The sequence below is a fragment of the Pteropus vampyrus genome, unplaced genomic scaffold (genome assembly GCF_000151845.1).
Source record: "Pteropus vampyrus isolate Shadow unplaced genomic scaffold, Pvam_2.0 Scaffold276, whole genome shotgun sequence".
NCBI lineage: Eukaryota > Metazoa > Chordata > Mammalia > Chiroptera > Pteropodidae > Pteropus > Pteropus vampyrus.
In genome coordinates this window covers 2,875,210-2,888,156 of record NW_011889057.1, presented here as the reverse complement: position 1 = coordinate 2,888,156, position 12,947 = coordinate 2,875,210, and the positions used below count along the sequence as shown (strand labels likewise).

Here is a 12,947-nt window from a genome sequence, read left to right as displayed (position 1 = left end):
TTCCTGCCCAGAGCTGCCAGAGCCAACATCACCTGCTTGCTGCCCGGTCCGTAACGGTAAGTCACACTCTTTCTGAAGAATTGAGGGGCGGGGGAAGAATGGGGAGGGTTTGGAATCGAGGACACGTTGTCTCCACTGCGGTCTACCTGTGCCTGTGGCCCAGGCTTGCGTGGCGACTCAGGGGCAGAGGCGGAGCCTAGCCCAGCCAGACCCCACCTCCTCCCTCTGTGATATAACTTGAGTTGCAGATCTGGCACTCTCCGCGGCTCGAACCTGAGTCTTGGCCTCTCACCTTCCTCCGTGGACAACATGAGCTTCAGCACCCGCTCCAGCTTCTCCACCAGCTACCGGACCCTGGGCTCCGTGCAGACGCCCAGCCACCGGGTCCGGCCGGCCAGCAGCGCGGCCAGCGTGTATGCAGGTGCAGGGGGCTCCGGCTCCCGAATCTCTGTATCCCACTCCACCAGCGTCCGCGGTGGTTGGGGGTCCGGGGGCCTGGCCGCGGGAATGGCGGGAGGTCTAGCGGGCATAGGGGGCATCCAGACCGAGAAGGAGACTATGCAAGGCTTGAATGACCGCCTGGCCTCCTACCTGGAGAGGGTGAGGAGCCTGGAGGCTGATAATCGGAGACTGGAGAGCAAAATCCGGGAACACCTGGAGAAGAAGGGACCCCAGGTCAGAGACTGGGGACGTTACTTTAAGACCATCGAGGACCTGAGGGCTCAGGTAAGGGGGCATGGAGTGAGAAGCCCAACTCCCAGCCCTGTTCGCCTCCCCCTCCCCCCAGGACAGGAATTTTAACAGGGTGGGGTGAATCGACTCCTTCCCCCTTTCTATCTCCACCCAACCTCCTATTGTCCATGGAGGGTGTTAGGAAAGCCCTGCATTTCCACACACACCCCTGGCCACAGGGACCCCAAGGGTGGTGACCGAGCGTGGGAAGGTCCTTTCCTTGGAGGTAATGGGAAGGGGGAGACAGGAGCTTCGCCTGGGAAGCGGATATTATGGAGGGAAGTGAGACAAGGCCCATAAAAAGGACCCAGACCCTGGCTTCTGGGCAAGTGAGGACAGTCGGAGGGTTAAGCGGATGTAGTTAAGGCTGAGTCATCTAAGAATAAACTAGAGGCCTGGGGGGGCGGGGCAGGGAGCAGGTGCATTAGGAAAAAATTCTCAGGAGAGGGCCGAAGAGAGGACTTGTTAGGTGCTTACTGCAAGCAGGCTATCCGGCAGAGGCCCTGAGGGAGGGGTAGCGGGAGACCAGTGGGACCTCTGAGATTTGGGACTCCAGGAAAGGAGGGAACAGGGTGAGGGGCACAGGTGGAAGGTGGCTATTCCTGGGACCAGGAAGTTTTCACTGAGACATTTAACGCCTCCGACACACTCAGCCCATCTCATCATTGACTTCCCATTCATGGAGCAACATCTCTCACCAATCTCCCTAGATCTTTGCAAGTTCTGTGGACAATGCCCACATCGTTCTACAGATTGACAATGCCCGCCTTGCTGCTGATGACTTCAGAGTCAAGTAAGGCTGGAGGGGCTAGGGAGCTGGGGGTGGAGCTAAGAATGTTCTGCTCCTGGGGGCTGGGTCAGCTAAGGGCTCACAGTGGGATCTTGTTCAACTGTGGGTGGAGCTGGGTGGATGAGAGTTAGGCTCCATCGGTTTATTTATTATGTAACCCAGCTTGAGGAGACTGGCCCCCAACTGCCAGGAATGGTGCTCAGAGGATTATTATCTGATTCCTGACTCGGTTGCCAGTTTGTAGTGGGTACGGTGCTGCTCTTAGGAGGTGATATAGGTTGAGAAGGTTCTGGATTAGAGATGGGTGCCCATCTGATCGCCTCCACTCCCACAGGTATGAGACGGAGCTGGCCATGCGCCAGTCTGTGGAGAGTGACATCAATGGGCTCCGAAAGGTCATCGATGACACCAATATCACTCGACTGCAGCTGGAGACAGAGATTGAGGCTCTCAAGGAGGAGCTGCTTTTCATGAAGAAGAACCATGAGGAGGCAAGGAGGGGCCACTGGCCAGGCCAGGAACCAGGGGCCAGGACAAGTCTGGGTGGGCAAATAGATGGAGCAGGCCACCTACAAGTAGTCTTACAGGGAAGTTCAGAACTACCAGCCTGGGCCGTACTTAGTGTGTCACCTGAGTTAGTGTGATGAAATCAAGAGGCCATGGGTGAGAGAACGAGATGAAGACAAAGGTAGAAGCACTAGGAGTGAGGGGTGATGGAGGAGTGAGAGTAGGTGGAGCTGGCGGGGCTTGCTGAAAGAAGGTAAAGAGCAGGTTTATGGAAGGAGGTTAGATGGAGGGACAGGGTGAATTGAGGAGAGAGAAATCGCCTGTGAGTTACAGGCATGGGCAGTGAGTGAGTGATATTTTACCCATCTGGAGTAGAAAGCCCAGAGTTTAAAGCTGAGAGTTTCCTCTGTTCTCCAACTGATCCTGCAGGCCTGGAAGAGGCAGTCGCAGCTGAAGAGCCTTACTGGAACTCTACCGTGACCCCCTCCTCATTTTTTTGTCCCTCCCTCCATTAGGAAGTAAATGGTCTACAAAACCAGATCGCCAACTCTGGGTTGACCGTGGAGTTGGATGCCCCCAAATCTCAGGACCTCAGCAAGATCATGGCGGACATCCGGGCCCAGTATGATGAGCTGGCTCGGAAGAACAGAGAAGAGCTAGACAAGTACTGGTCCCAACAGGTACAAGAGGGGAAGGCGGACGGATACCTGCTCGGCACAGAGGCCCAAGGGGTTGGGAGGGAGACAGGCAGACAGAGAAGGAGGGACCTGAGGATCACACCCCTCCTGCAGATTGAGGAGAGCACCACGGTAGTCACCTCGCAGACCGCTGAGATAGGAGCTGCTGAGATGACACTCACGGAGCTGAGACGTACAGTCCAGTCTTTGGAAATCGACCTGAATTCGATGAAAAATCTGGTAAGAGCCCTCGCTTCACTTGCCCCAACTTTCCCTGGCCACTGGAGTCTGTCGCCCTCAGGCGCAATCCCATCTTAACCCAAATCCTACCCCTGCCATCATAAATTCCTTTTGCTCAGAAAGAGTTTTTTCTCTTTGCATTTCCTACTGCTCCTACCCGCTACCCTAGTACCTGGCACAAAGTAGGTGTTCAAAAAAGTTGCAAAGCATGAAGACCTGAGCTCTGAACAGCTCTGCTAAAAGTTTCAGACTCTCCCTCCACTGTATGTCGAGGCTCACCCAACCCTTCACCCCCGCAGAAGGCCAGCTTGGAAAACAGCCTGACAGAAGTGGAGGCACGCTATGCTATGCAGATGGAACAGCTCAACGGGATCCTGCTGCACCTGGAGTCAGAGCTGGCCCAGACCCGGGCAGAGGGGCAGCGCCAGGCCCAGGAGTATGAGGCCTTGCTAAACATCAAGGTCAAGCTGGAGGCTGAGATCGCCACCTACCGCCGCCTGCTGGAAGAGGGGGAGGACTTCGAGTAAGTGGGGCTCTCCTCCCACCCACACAAACTAATGTCCAAGTATCACTTCTCCCCAAATCTTAAGCTTTTGGTAAGCCCCACTGAGCACTGAGCTGATGCTCAGGGAGTGCCCCTGTGTCTCCAAGGGAGTAATGGTTATGGAGGTTCAAGATAAAACTGGGGATCCAGAGGATTTTTCCCTCCACTTTCTTCATCTCTTTTCTCTGTGGGGCTGTTTATAACTGAGATTTTGTCTTCTGTTACAGTCTTAGTGATGCCCTGGACAGCAACTCCATGCAATCCATACAAAAGACCACCACTCGCAAGATTGTGGATGGCAAAGTTGTGTCTGAAGTCAATGACACCAAAATTCTGAGGCATTAAGGCAGAAGAAGTGGGGCATCCCTTGGGAGAGGGACAAGAGGCCAATAAAAAGTTCAGAGATCATTGAACATCACTTTCCCTCTTCCTTGACTGTCTTCATACTGTGTGCAAATCCCCTTATCCAATAGTCCTATATCTGATCAGGCAGGAATCCCCTCTGACCCCAGGCATTTCATTGTGTGAGGGAGTGAACAGAGGAAGGGTCTGGGTTCTTGGAAACACCTCAGAGAAAGAGGGGAGAATGGGCCAAGGGCAGTGAGGAAAACTACAATAGAATTGTGAAACCTTAGCCTTGAAGATCATAAGGCCCCTGTGTGACAGGTGCTCCTTAGAAATCTGAGCCCGAGAAGGAAGTGGACCCAAGGACAAGGAAAAAGAAAGAGAAATGCAGGACCAGAACACACAGCTGGCCCTCCCCACCCTTGCCACTTTGCATCCTTGACCCACTGCCGAGTGCTTCCCAACCCCAGCTTCTCCCCCAAACCCTCCCACATTCAGCCCCCAAACCTGTGGTCCCTTAGGTTCTGTTCCTTCACTCAATTGAGATATGACTTTGAGCACACTACAGGTCTAGCTAGTAAAGGCGATCATTGCAGGTGAAAGAATAATCCATTCTAGTGGTCCCCATCTTGGTAGGTGGTTAGGTGGTTAGGTCGTGCCCCGAAGGAAGCATCCACTTAGGTAATGAAAAGCACCTTAAAACTGACTGAAATGTCACAGCTCTGTGCTTTCAATTGGAAGTGTCATCTAGGAGTGAAAATGGATGTCTCGAATTAATCATATGCTTCGATTGGAATGATAATTTATCTTTTTAAATTAAAAAATATATAAAAGTACAAAACCCAAAAGGAAATAGATTAAATACTTCCCACCCCACTCCCCAGAGGTAACCATTGTAAAATAGTTTCTTAAACTAGACATACACATTTCATTTTATTTGTAGGGTCATACTCTTCTGCGCCTTCATTTTTAAACTCTGCTTTCTTTCACAATGTATTCTTAGACACCTTTCTGAAACAGTAGCTGTAGACCCACCTTTTTTCTAAACCCAGATGATATTCATGTTCCATTTGGAATCTATATGATATGCATATTCCATTTACCAGAAGGAAATTATTAGTCCAATTTGGGGGGAGGGGAAGCATAAAATTGTGATTATGCATTCTGTCACATCTCCTGTTTTGGTGACATTTTTGATGACTTTTCATACCCATTGTCCAGTTGAATGTCAATATCACATAAATCTGTTCTCAATCTACAATAAATACTATATTCCAAATATTTTCCAAAAATCAGAACCTTGATTGTTAATGTCTGATAGTAACCAGACCAATTTGACAAACAATATCTAGGTCTTTCTTGACCCTTGACTTAGTAATTTGTCACCCATCTAGTTTGAGAGACATCATACAAAATGTATCATTTTACATAAAACTTCTTGTTGCATCTGTATAGAAATGGTGTTGGGATCGTTATTGTAGAAGGACCCCCAGAACAATTTTCTCTCAGGTCTCAGCAACCAAAATCCAGTGGGACGGGCCTATTATATTTAATCTCCTGTACATCACACACCTCATTCTTTTTTAATCGCTGCCTATACTCCAGTGTTTGGAGTATAAACGTACTTAACCCAGGTCTTCTAGAAATGGATGTCTTAGTCTTCAGTAGTTTCAGTTTTTGCAAAAATGCTGCAATTGATGTTAATGAATATGCATAGTGATAAAAATGCGCTATGTGAGCATATCTATAGAGTAAATTCTTAGAAATGGTAGGCCAGGCTACCATATTAACAAATATTTATGAAGTACCTACTTTGTGCCAGGCTGCTAGGCATTGAGCATACATGTGAACTATCTCATGGAGTTCACAGCCTAATGGTCAAAAGTATGTGCATTTTTATTCAGTCTTTCAACAAATATTGAGCACCTACTATGTACCAGCCACTCTTCTAGGCACTCAGGATACATCAATGAACAAAGCAGACAAAATTCCTCTCCTCATGGAGTTTATATTCTTATGACAGGAGACAGATAATAAGCAATAAGCATAACACAGCATGCTAACAGAGATAAATGTTACAGGACTGGATAGAGCAGGCAAAAAGAGTTGTAGTGGAAAGAGGTAGGAAAGTTAAGTGATGCATGATGATCCTAGGTAATGAAGCTTCGACTAAAATGGAAACCAGGTTTTACTAAGAAATATAGAATGTTTACAATGCAATCTCTAAAAATATGGGGATCCTTGGTGGAGAAAAGCTAGACTGTTCAAGGCCCTTTGTCCCTGGGAAGCCCAGAGAACAATGCCAGGAGAGGCAGCCCCTGAGGGTGGTGGGGAAGCCCCCAGTGAGATGGGGTGGAAGTCTTCATCACTGTAGGGCCCTGAGAGAAGATGGGTCAGGAGAGGCCACAAAGTGAACAGAACAAGGGCCGCTCTTCATGAGTGAGAGCTGAGCATGAGTGACATAAGAGGTTACATGGGAGCTTCTATGGGCAGGGACCCCTGCAGCTTCTGGGTGCCTGGGTTCTAGCTGGAGGAAAACAGCCTACCTGAAAGCAAGGTGTCCTGGTGTTCACCCTTCTGAAACCTGCCCTCTCTTAATTAACAATCACCTGCCCCATTTCCTTCCATTCTCTCTCCAACCTCTGCTTTGTCCACCCCGCCCCTCAGTCTTTGCAGGAGTCTACATGAGATGAATCTTTGGGGAAGATGGTTGAACTTTAGTTTCTGAGATTTGTATTAGGAAGACAATCAGTAATTTCCCTGCCCTGTCCACGCCTCCATTTTCCAAAAGTATAAGTATAATACAAAATGTGCTCGCTCAGACCCACAGGTAACCCAGAGGTCTGATGAGCACCCCTAAAAGGTTGCACTAGCCTGGCTGGCCATCACTGTAATTTAGTCAGGAGGAATCTAGCCTCCCTTGAGTCCCTAAAAAGGAGAGACTGGTGGCTCAACCACCAGATGTGAGACAGGGAGTGGACAGGCTTGAGAACAGACTGACTCCAGCAAAGGTGATGGGATGGGGACTTGCCTGAGGGTGAAGCAGAAAGTCCCTGACGAAGCCTGAGCAGGGCTTGCAGCTGAGTCAGACTGATCAGAGTAACCCAAGACGACGCACCTGACATGACTATCTCTCCATCAGACAATGTCCCACAGTTCCCAGGGCGCTTATGCATTTGATCCTTATTACAATCCTGTGAGGTATGCAGAGCAGTGGGTATTACTGGCTCTAGTTCAGAAGTTGGCACTAAGATCACAGAGATCATGTGACTTGTCTGAGGCATAGAAGCTTAAAGCAGGAAACCACGTCTCCAGATCCCCTGTCCCAAGCTCTGTCCTGTGTATTATAACTTAACCCAGGGGGTTCTTAGCCCTGACTGTAATTCAAGTCACCAGAGGAGTTTTACGAAAAATACCAAGGTCCAAAACCCATCTCCTGAGATTCTGATTCAGTTGCTCTGGGGTAGGGTCTGAGGCTCCGGGCAAATGTTACTAGAGCTCCCTAGGTGATTCCAATAGGCAGGCAAGGTTGAGAGTCAGACCCAAGCTGTACCTAGGGTCAGCAGCACAGCATGCCATCCTGATGAAGGTCATGGATGTGCCCATTTTAAAAGGCACACTGCTGGAAAAGCCCAGAGCCTTTGGGGTAATCTTCCTCATTCCCAAGGGAAGACGACCGCCTGAGGGGAATTAATGATTGCCTCTGAGGAGGAAATTGGTATCGGGGAAACCAAGGTGAGAGGGAGACTTACTTTCTATTGCATATCCTTTGTACCTGTTGAATCATATATTGTTAATTCAAACATAAAAAGAATGTTTTTTATTAATTTTTATAATTGTACAGTAACCTACAGCCCCCAGAGAAGGAGACGTTGCACCCATCTCATTCATTCAATCAGTTATTCAACAAATATTTATTTGAGCACCTACTATGTGCCAAAAATTGTTCTAGGATCTGGGGATGCAGGGGTAAACAAAATAGATAAACAATCCTTGCTCTTGTGGAGCTTACATTCCAGCAGATGGAGACAGACAATAAATGATAAATGTAATAAGAAGTAAATTACATAATGTTAGAAGTATTATGGTATTATGGCGAAAACAGAGCAGGATAAGGGAAATCAGGAGTTGAGGGTTATATTAGTTTCCTATTACTGCTGTGACAAATAACCATAAACTCATTGGCTTAAAACAGTACGTATTTGCTATCTTATAGTTCAGGAGGTCAGAAGCCCTAAGATCAACATGTGAGCAGGGATGTGCGCCTTCCAGAAGCTCTGAGGGAGAATGAATTTCCTTGCCCTTTCCAGCTTCTAGAGGCCATCTGCATTCCTTGACTCCTGCCCCATCTGTTATCTTCAAACCCAACTGCATAACATCTTCAAATCTTTCTTTCTCCGACTTCTGCTTCCATCATCATCATTTCTCCTTCTCTGACTCAGACCCTCCTGTTTCCCTCTTGTAAGAAGGTCCTTAGGATTATATCTGGTCGACCTGACAATTTAAGGTAATCTCCCCATCTCAAGATCCTTAACTTAATCACAACTGCAAGGTCCCTTTGCCATATAAGGTAACATATTCAAAGGCTCTAGGGATTAGGACATGGACATTTTCAGGAGAGGGGCAATTATTTAGCCTACCATAGGAGGAGAGGAGCAGGTTACAATTTTAGGTTGGGCAGTCTGGGTAGAAGGTGGCATTTGAAGGAGGTGATGAAATTAGCCTTGCATGTCTGGGGAAGCAGGAGTAAAGAGGGGAGTTGCCTGAGATGTGTAAACAGCATCTGTTTGCCCCTGACCTTAACATTTAGGTTTCCACTTGTATGTGCCTTTTGGTCCCCTTAGGTCCCAGAGGGGATTGGGAAAGGGTAGACTGTCAACACACCTCACTCCAAAGCTCTTTCCCCTTCCCTCTTGCACCCTGCCACTAAAGCCCCTCAAAGTCCGAGTCTAACAGCTTCCTCTATCTGCTCATCTTTGTTTATCTCCAGACTTTGTGTCTCTGGAGCTTCAGAACCATATATTCCAATTGTCTTTGTTTCATTTTACCATACAGCATACTTAGCTAATTATTTCTCACTTCCCCCATGAGATTGTAAATTTCTTAAAGGCAGGTACCCTGTTTTATCCACCACTGTTTCATCCTGAACAGATTATAAAAGCACTGGCAATTATAACAATAAAAACTAACATTTACTAAATACTTTCTACGTGTCAGGTACTATACTAAGTACTTTATACATTAATTTACTTAATCTTAACAACTAACCTGTGAGATGGGTAGTATTATGAGCCTCATTTTACTGATGAAGAAACTAGGGCTCAGAGTGGTGAACTAATTTTCTCAAGGTCGCACAGCTAAATAAATGGCAAAGCCAAAATTCAAACCTAGGCTGCAAAGTCCAAAGTCAGTGGACGGGATCGGCTCTCAGCTCCATTCCAAATTCATGCCTTTCTGCTTCAGAATCTATAAAGCTACAAGGTACATTTCCCAGACACCTTTGCAGCTAGGATGTGAATTATATTCCACTAATTAGATACAATTAAATGATATTTGGAGGGTGGAAATGAAACGGAGACCCTCTCCTGCTGCTTGGTTGTTTCTGCTGGCAAGCCTAGTCATGGGACTGTTGAGTTTTTCTGGGGCAGTGTCCAGTGTCCAGTCATTTGCTTTGTGAGTGCTGAGAGGCAACTGTACTTGGAAGAAGTAGTGACTTCCTGATCCGTGGGTCACAGCTGCAGGAGTATATTCATGGGGTCAGTCAGCTTCCTGATGCCCACCAGCTAGAGTGGTTGATGTTTCCTAAAACTAGAGTCAAGTATGAGGCCTTCAAGGAGGAGACCTGGGAGCAGTTATCTGACTTGACTGTGTTTGAAAGCAGTGGGGTCTCGGTTACCACATGTAATAGCAAACACAGTAAACCCAATTTACCAGCTGAGACTACTAGGAAGGTAAGGCTTTGGCAGACTACACAGATGTTACAACAGACTATATGGTGAGGAAAAGGAAATCAAGGGCTCTGGTGTGGTCTGGCTTCTTTGGTTGCACTGGTAAGCTTAAAGAAAGGAAATGGCAAGTTCAAAGTTCTAAATTCCTGGCTCAAGAGGACCAGGCTGCTTCTAAGGATTCTTAAATGGATCTCTCAACTCCTATAGCCACTGGGCTGAAGCCTAATGCTGCAGGTTGTTGAATTACATCATAAGCCAAAATTACAAGCAAGTCTTACGCAAAACCCAAAGCATGGAGGAGGAATCCTAAGAATGGTCAAAGGGTCTTTGGGATATATTCAAGGATGCTGAATGCCCAGACCCTGCTAAACCTCACTGGCTGGCAGAGGCAGTCCCTCCTTCTCTGTCTAATGAGGCTGGTCCTGTCTTGCTTGGAGACTGTAAGGGCCTCACCTGAGGTAGTTAACATGCAATGGATGCTTCAGATGCCTAAGCAGAGGGTCAAGTACAAAATCTGACACTAGAGGAGAAGACGCACAAACCGAAAGGTTTTGCTAGTTTATGTAGGCACGAACTTGGGGAACATGTGTGGGGTTGGATCCTAAAGGTGCTAAACCAGAGAAGAATAAACACAGTTTTAGACTGGGCTGAATTTATTGACGTGGGTTTATTTACATGGGTTCAGAGATTCCAAACTTGGTGTGCTGACTCCAGCAACTGGGACTGACTTTATCTTTTTCCTTGATTGGCTAGCTAAAATCTGGACTCATTAGTGGCGTACAATAAATGAAGCTGAGTTACCAGAAATCCAGCTGCATGACTCAGAGGAATTCAAAGAATTAGGGAGAGAGTAGTGTTGGAGCAGATTTATCACATACAATTCACTCATTCGCTCCTAAATAATTTACTTAAGGGAGTCTAGGGGGTATTCCCTTCTTTGATGAATCGAGAAATATACTGGTAAGAGACATCGTTCTTAAAAGGTGCTCTGCTGATTTTTATTTGCATGCTCGAAGAGGAAGGTAGAAGTGCTACCATGGAAATGAGCTTCCTGGGTTTGATAGCAGTTATGAGATCCCAGCACGGCAGAGACCAGTTGGCAGCAAATGACCACCAGAGGCAAGGTGGGTATAGTCACCTTAAAAGGCGACAGGGTGAGAGAAATCATCAGAATGATCTGACCCACAGGCATCTTTGGCAGCAATTACAGATCATAGTGTTCTAGTTCTAAAATAAGTGAGCAGTCTCTGAAAGTCATCTTTTATTTTATTCTTATAAATGTAACTACTAGAACAAAAAATTTTAATTTCTTTTTTAACTTACAGACAATAAAATTTATTCTTTTTGGTATACAGTTCTATGTCTTGACAAATACATATTCATATAACTACCGCCACAGACAAGATATAGATCGGTTCCCTCGCCCTGAGTGTCAAACCTTCCTCCCTGCTCACTGATCTATTCTCTGTCTCTATAGTTTTGCCTTGTCCAAAATATCATGTAAAAGGAATGCTACATGTAGCCTTTTGAGTCTGACTTCTCTCACGTAGCATGATACATTTGAGATTCATTCACGTTGTTGCATGTAACAATAGTTCATTTTTTATTGCTGATTAATATTTCACTGTACTGGTTTATCACCATTTGTTTTCCTGTTTATCAGTTGAAGAACATTTGGATTGTTTCCAGTTTGGGACATTTATAAATAAAGCAGCTATAAACAATCATATATGGATTTTCGTGTTTTCATATTTCATTTAATTCTTTTGAGTTGTTTTCATTTCTCTTCAGTATCTAGGAGTGAGATTGCTGGGTCATATAATAAGTGTGCATTTAATTTTATTAAAAATTGTCAAACTATCTTCCAAAGTAGCTGTTCCATTTTATATACCTACCAGCAATGGTAAGTGTTTCATTGCTCTGCGTCCAATAACCTTAGAACATAAAGAAAGATGGAAGAGCAACAGAAAGAGTAAAAAATATGAATAAATACACTTTCCTTCTCTTGAATTTCCTAAATTATGTTTAATGTTTGAAGCAAAACTTATAACACTATCTGATGTGTTTCTAAATGTATAGAGAAAAAAATGAAGACAATGATATTATAAAGAGGTGAGGGCAAAGAGAGGTAAAAAGAGGTCAAGTTTCTATACTTCCCCCAAGCTAGCAAAATGATACCAGAAGACTGTTATAAACTCTGTGTGTGCGTGAGACAAAACCGAAAAATAGAGAGAACGAATAGAGAATGAAAAATAAAATAGAGACTTAAGCCCTAATATATCAATAATTACATTAAACAATAACGAATACACCAATTAAAAGACAGTTATTGGCAGAGTGGATTTTAAAAATGACCTAACTCTATACTCTCTACAAGAAACTCACTTCAGATACAGTGACGTTTGAAAGTAAAAAGATGAAAAAAAAAAAAAACAATGCCATGAAAACTTCTATCAAGAGAAAGCAGAATTCGTATCAATATTAATATCAGATAAAGTAGACTTCAGAGCAAAGAAAATTGCCAGAGATGGAAAAACACATTATATACTGATAAAAAGTCAATCCACCAAAAAGACAAGCAATCCTGATGTGTATATATCAGAGCTCAAAAATATGTGAAGTAAAAAAAAAAAAAAAAAAAACTAATTGAATTGAAAAGAGAAATAAACAAATTAACAATTATATTTGGAGACTCCAATACCCCTCTCTTAACAAATGATAGAAATACTAGACAGAAAATCAGCAAAAATATGGAGGAAGTAAAAAAATGTCACCAAAAGAATCTAATTTACAAAACACTCTGCCTCCAACAGCAGAATACATATTCTTTTCAAGTGCCTACTGAACATATACCAATTTAAACCATATTCTGGGCCATAAAACAAACCTCAAAAAATTGAAAAGAATTTAAATCATAGAGAATGTGTTATCTGACCACAATAGAATCAAACTAGAAACCAACAACAGAAAGTGAACAAGTAAATCTCCAAACATTTGGAAACTAAATAACACACTTCTAGTAATCCATGGATCAAAGAAGTCACAAAGGAAAAAATGTAAAAATACATTGAATTGAATAAAAATTAAAATGCAACATATCTAAATTGCGGGCTAAAGATAAAGCAGTGTTCAGAGGGAAATTTATGCTTCCATTAGAAAAGATG

General features: G+C 44.8%; 1 protein-coding gene across 1 annotated transcript; it reads left to right on the top strand.

The window, feature by feature from the left end:
• Positions 1-215: 215 nt before the first annotated feature.
• Positions 216-3,908, top strand: KRT18 (keratin 18). Its single transcript, XM_011375856.2, has 7 exons — positions 216-726; positions 1,443-1,525; positions 1,857-2,013; positions 2,545-2,709; positions 2,821-2,946; positions 3,246-3,469; positions 3,718-3,908. Exons 1-7 carry the CDS (start codon positions 310-312, stop codon positions 3,833-3,835), a joined length of 1,290 nt encoding a protein of 429 aa, XP_011374158.1. The 5' UTR covers positions 216-309; the 3' UTR covers positions 3,836-3,908.
• The last annotated feature ends 9,039 nt before the right edge of the window (positions 3,909-12,947 follow it).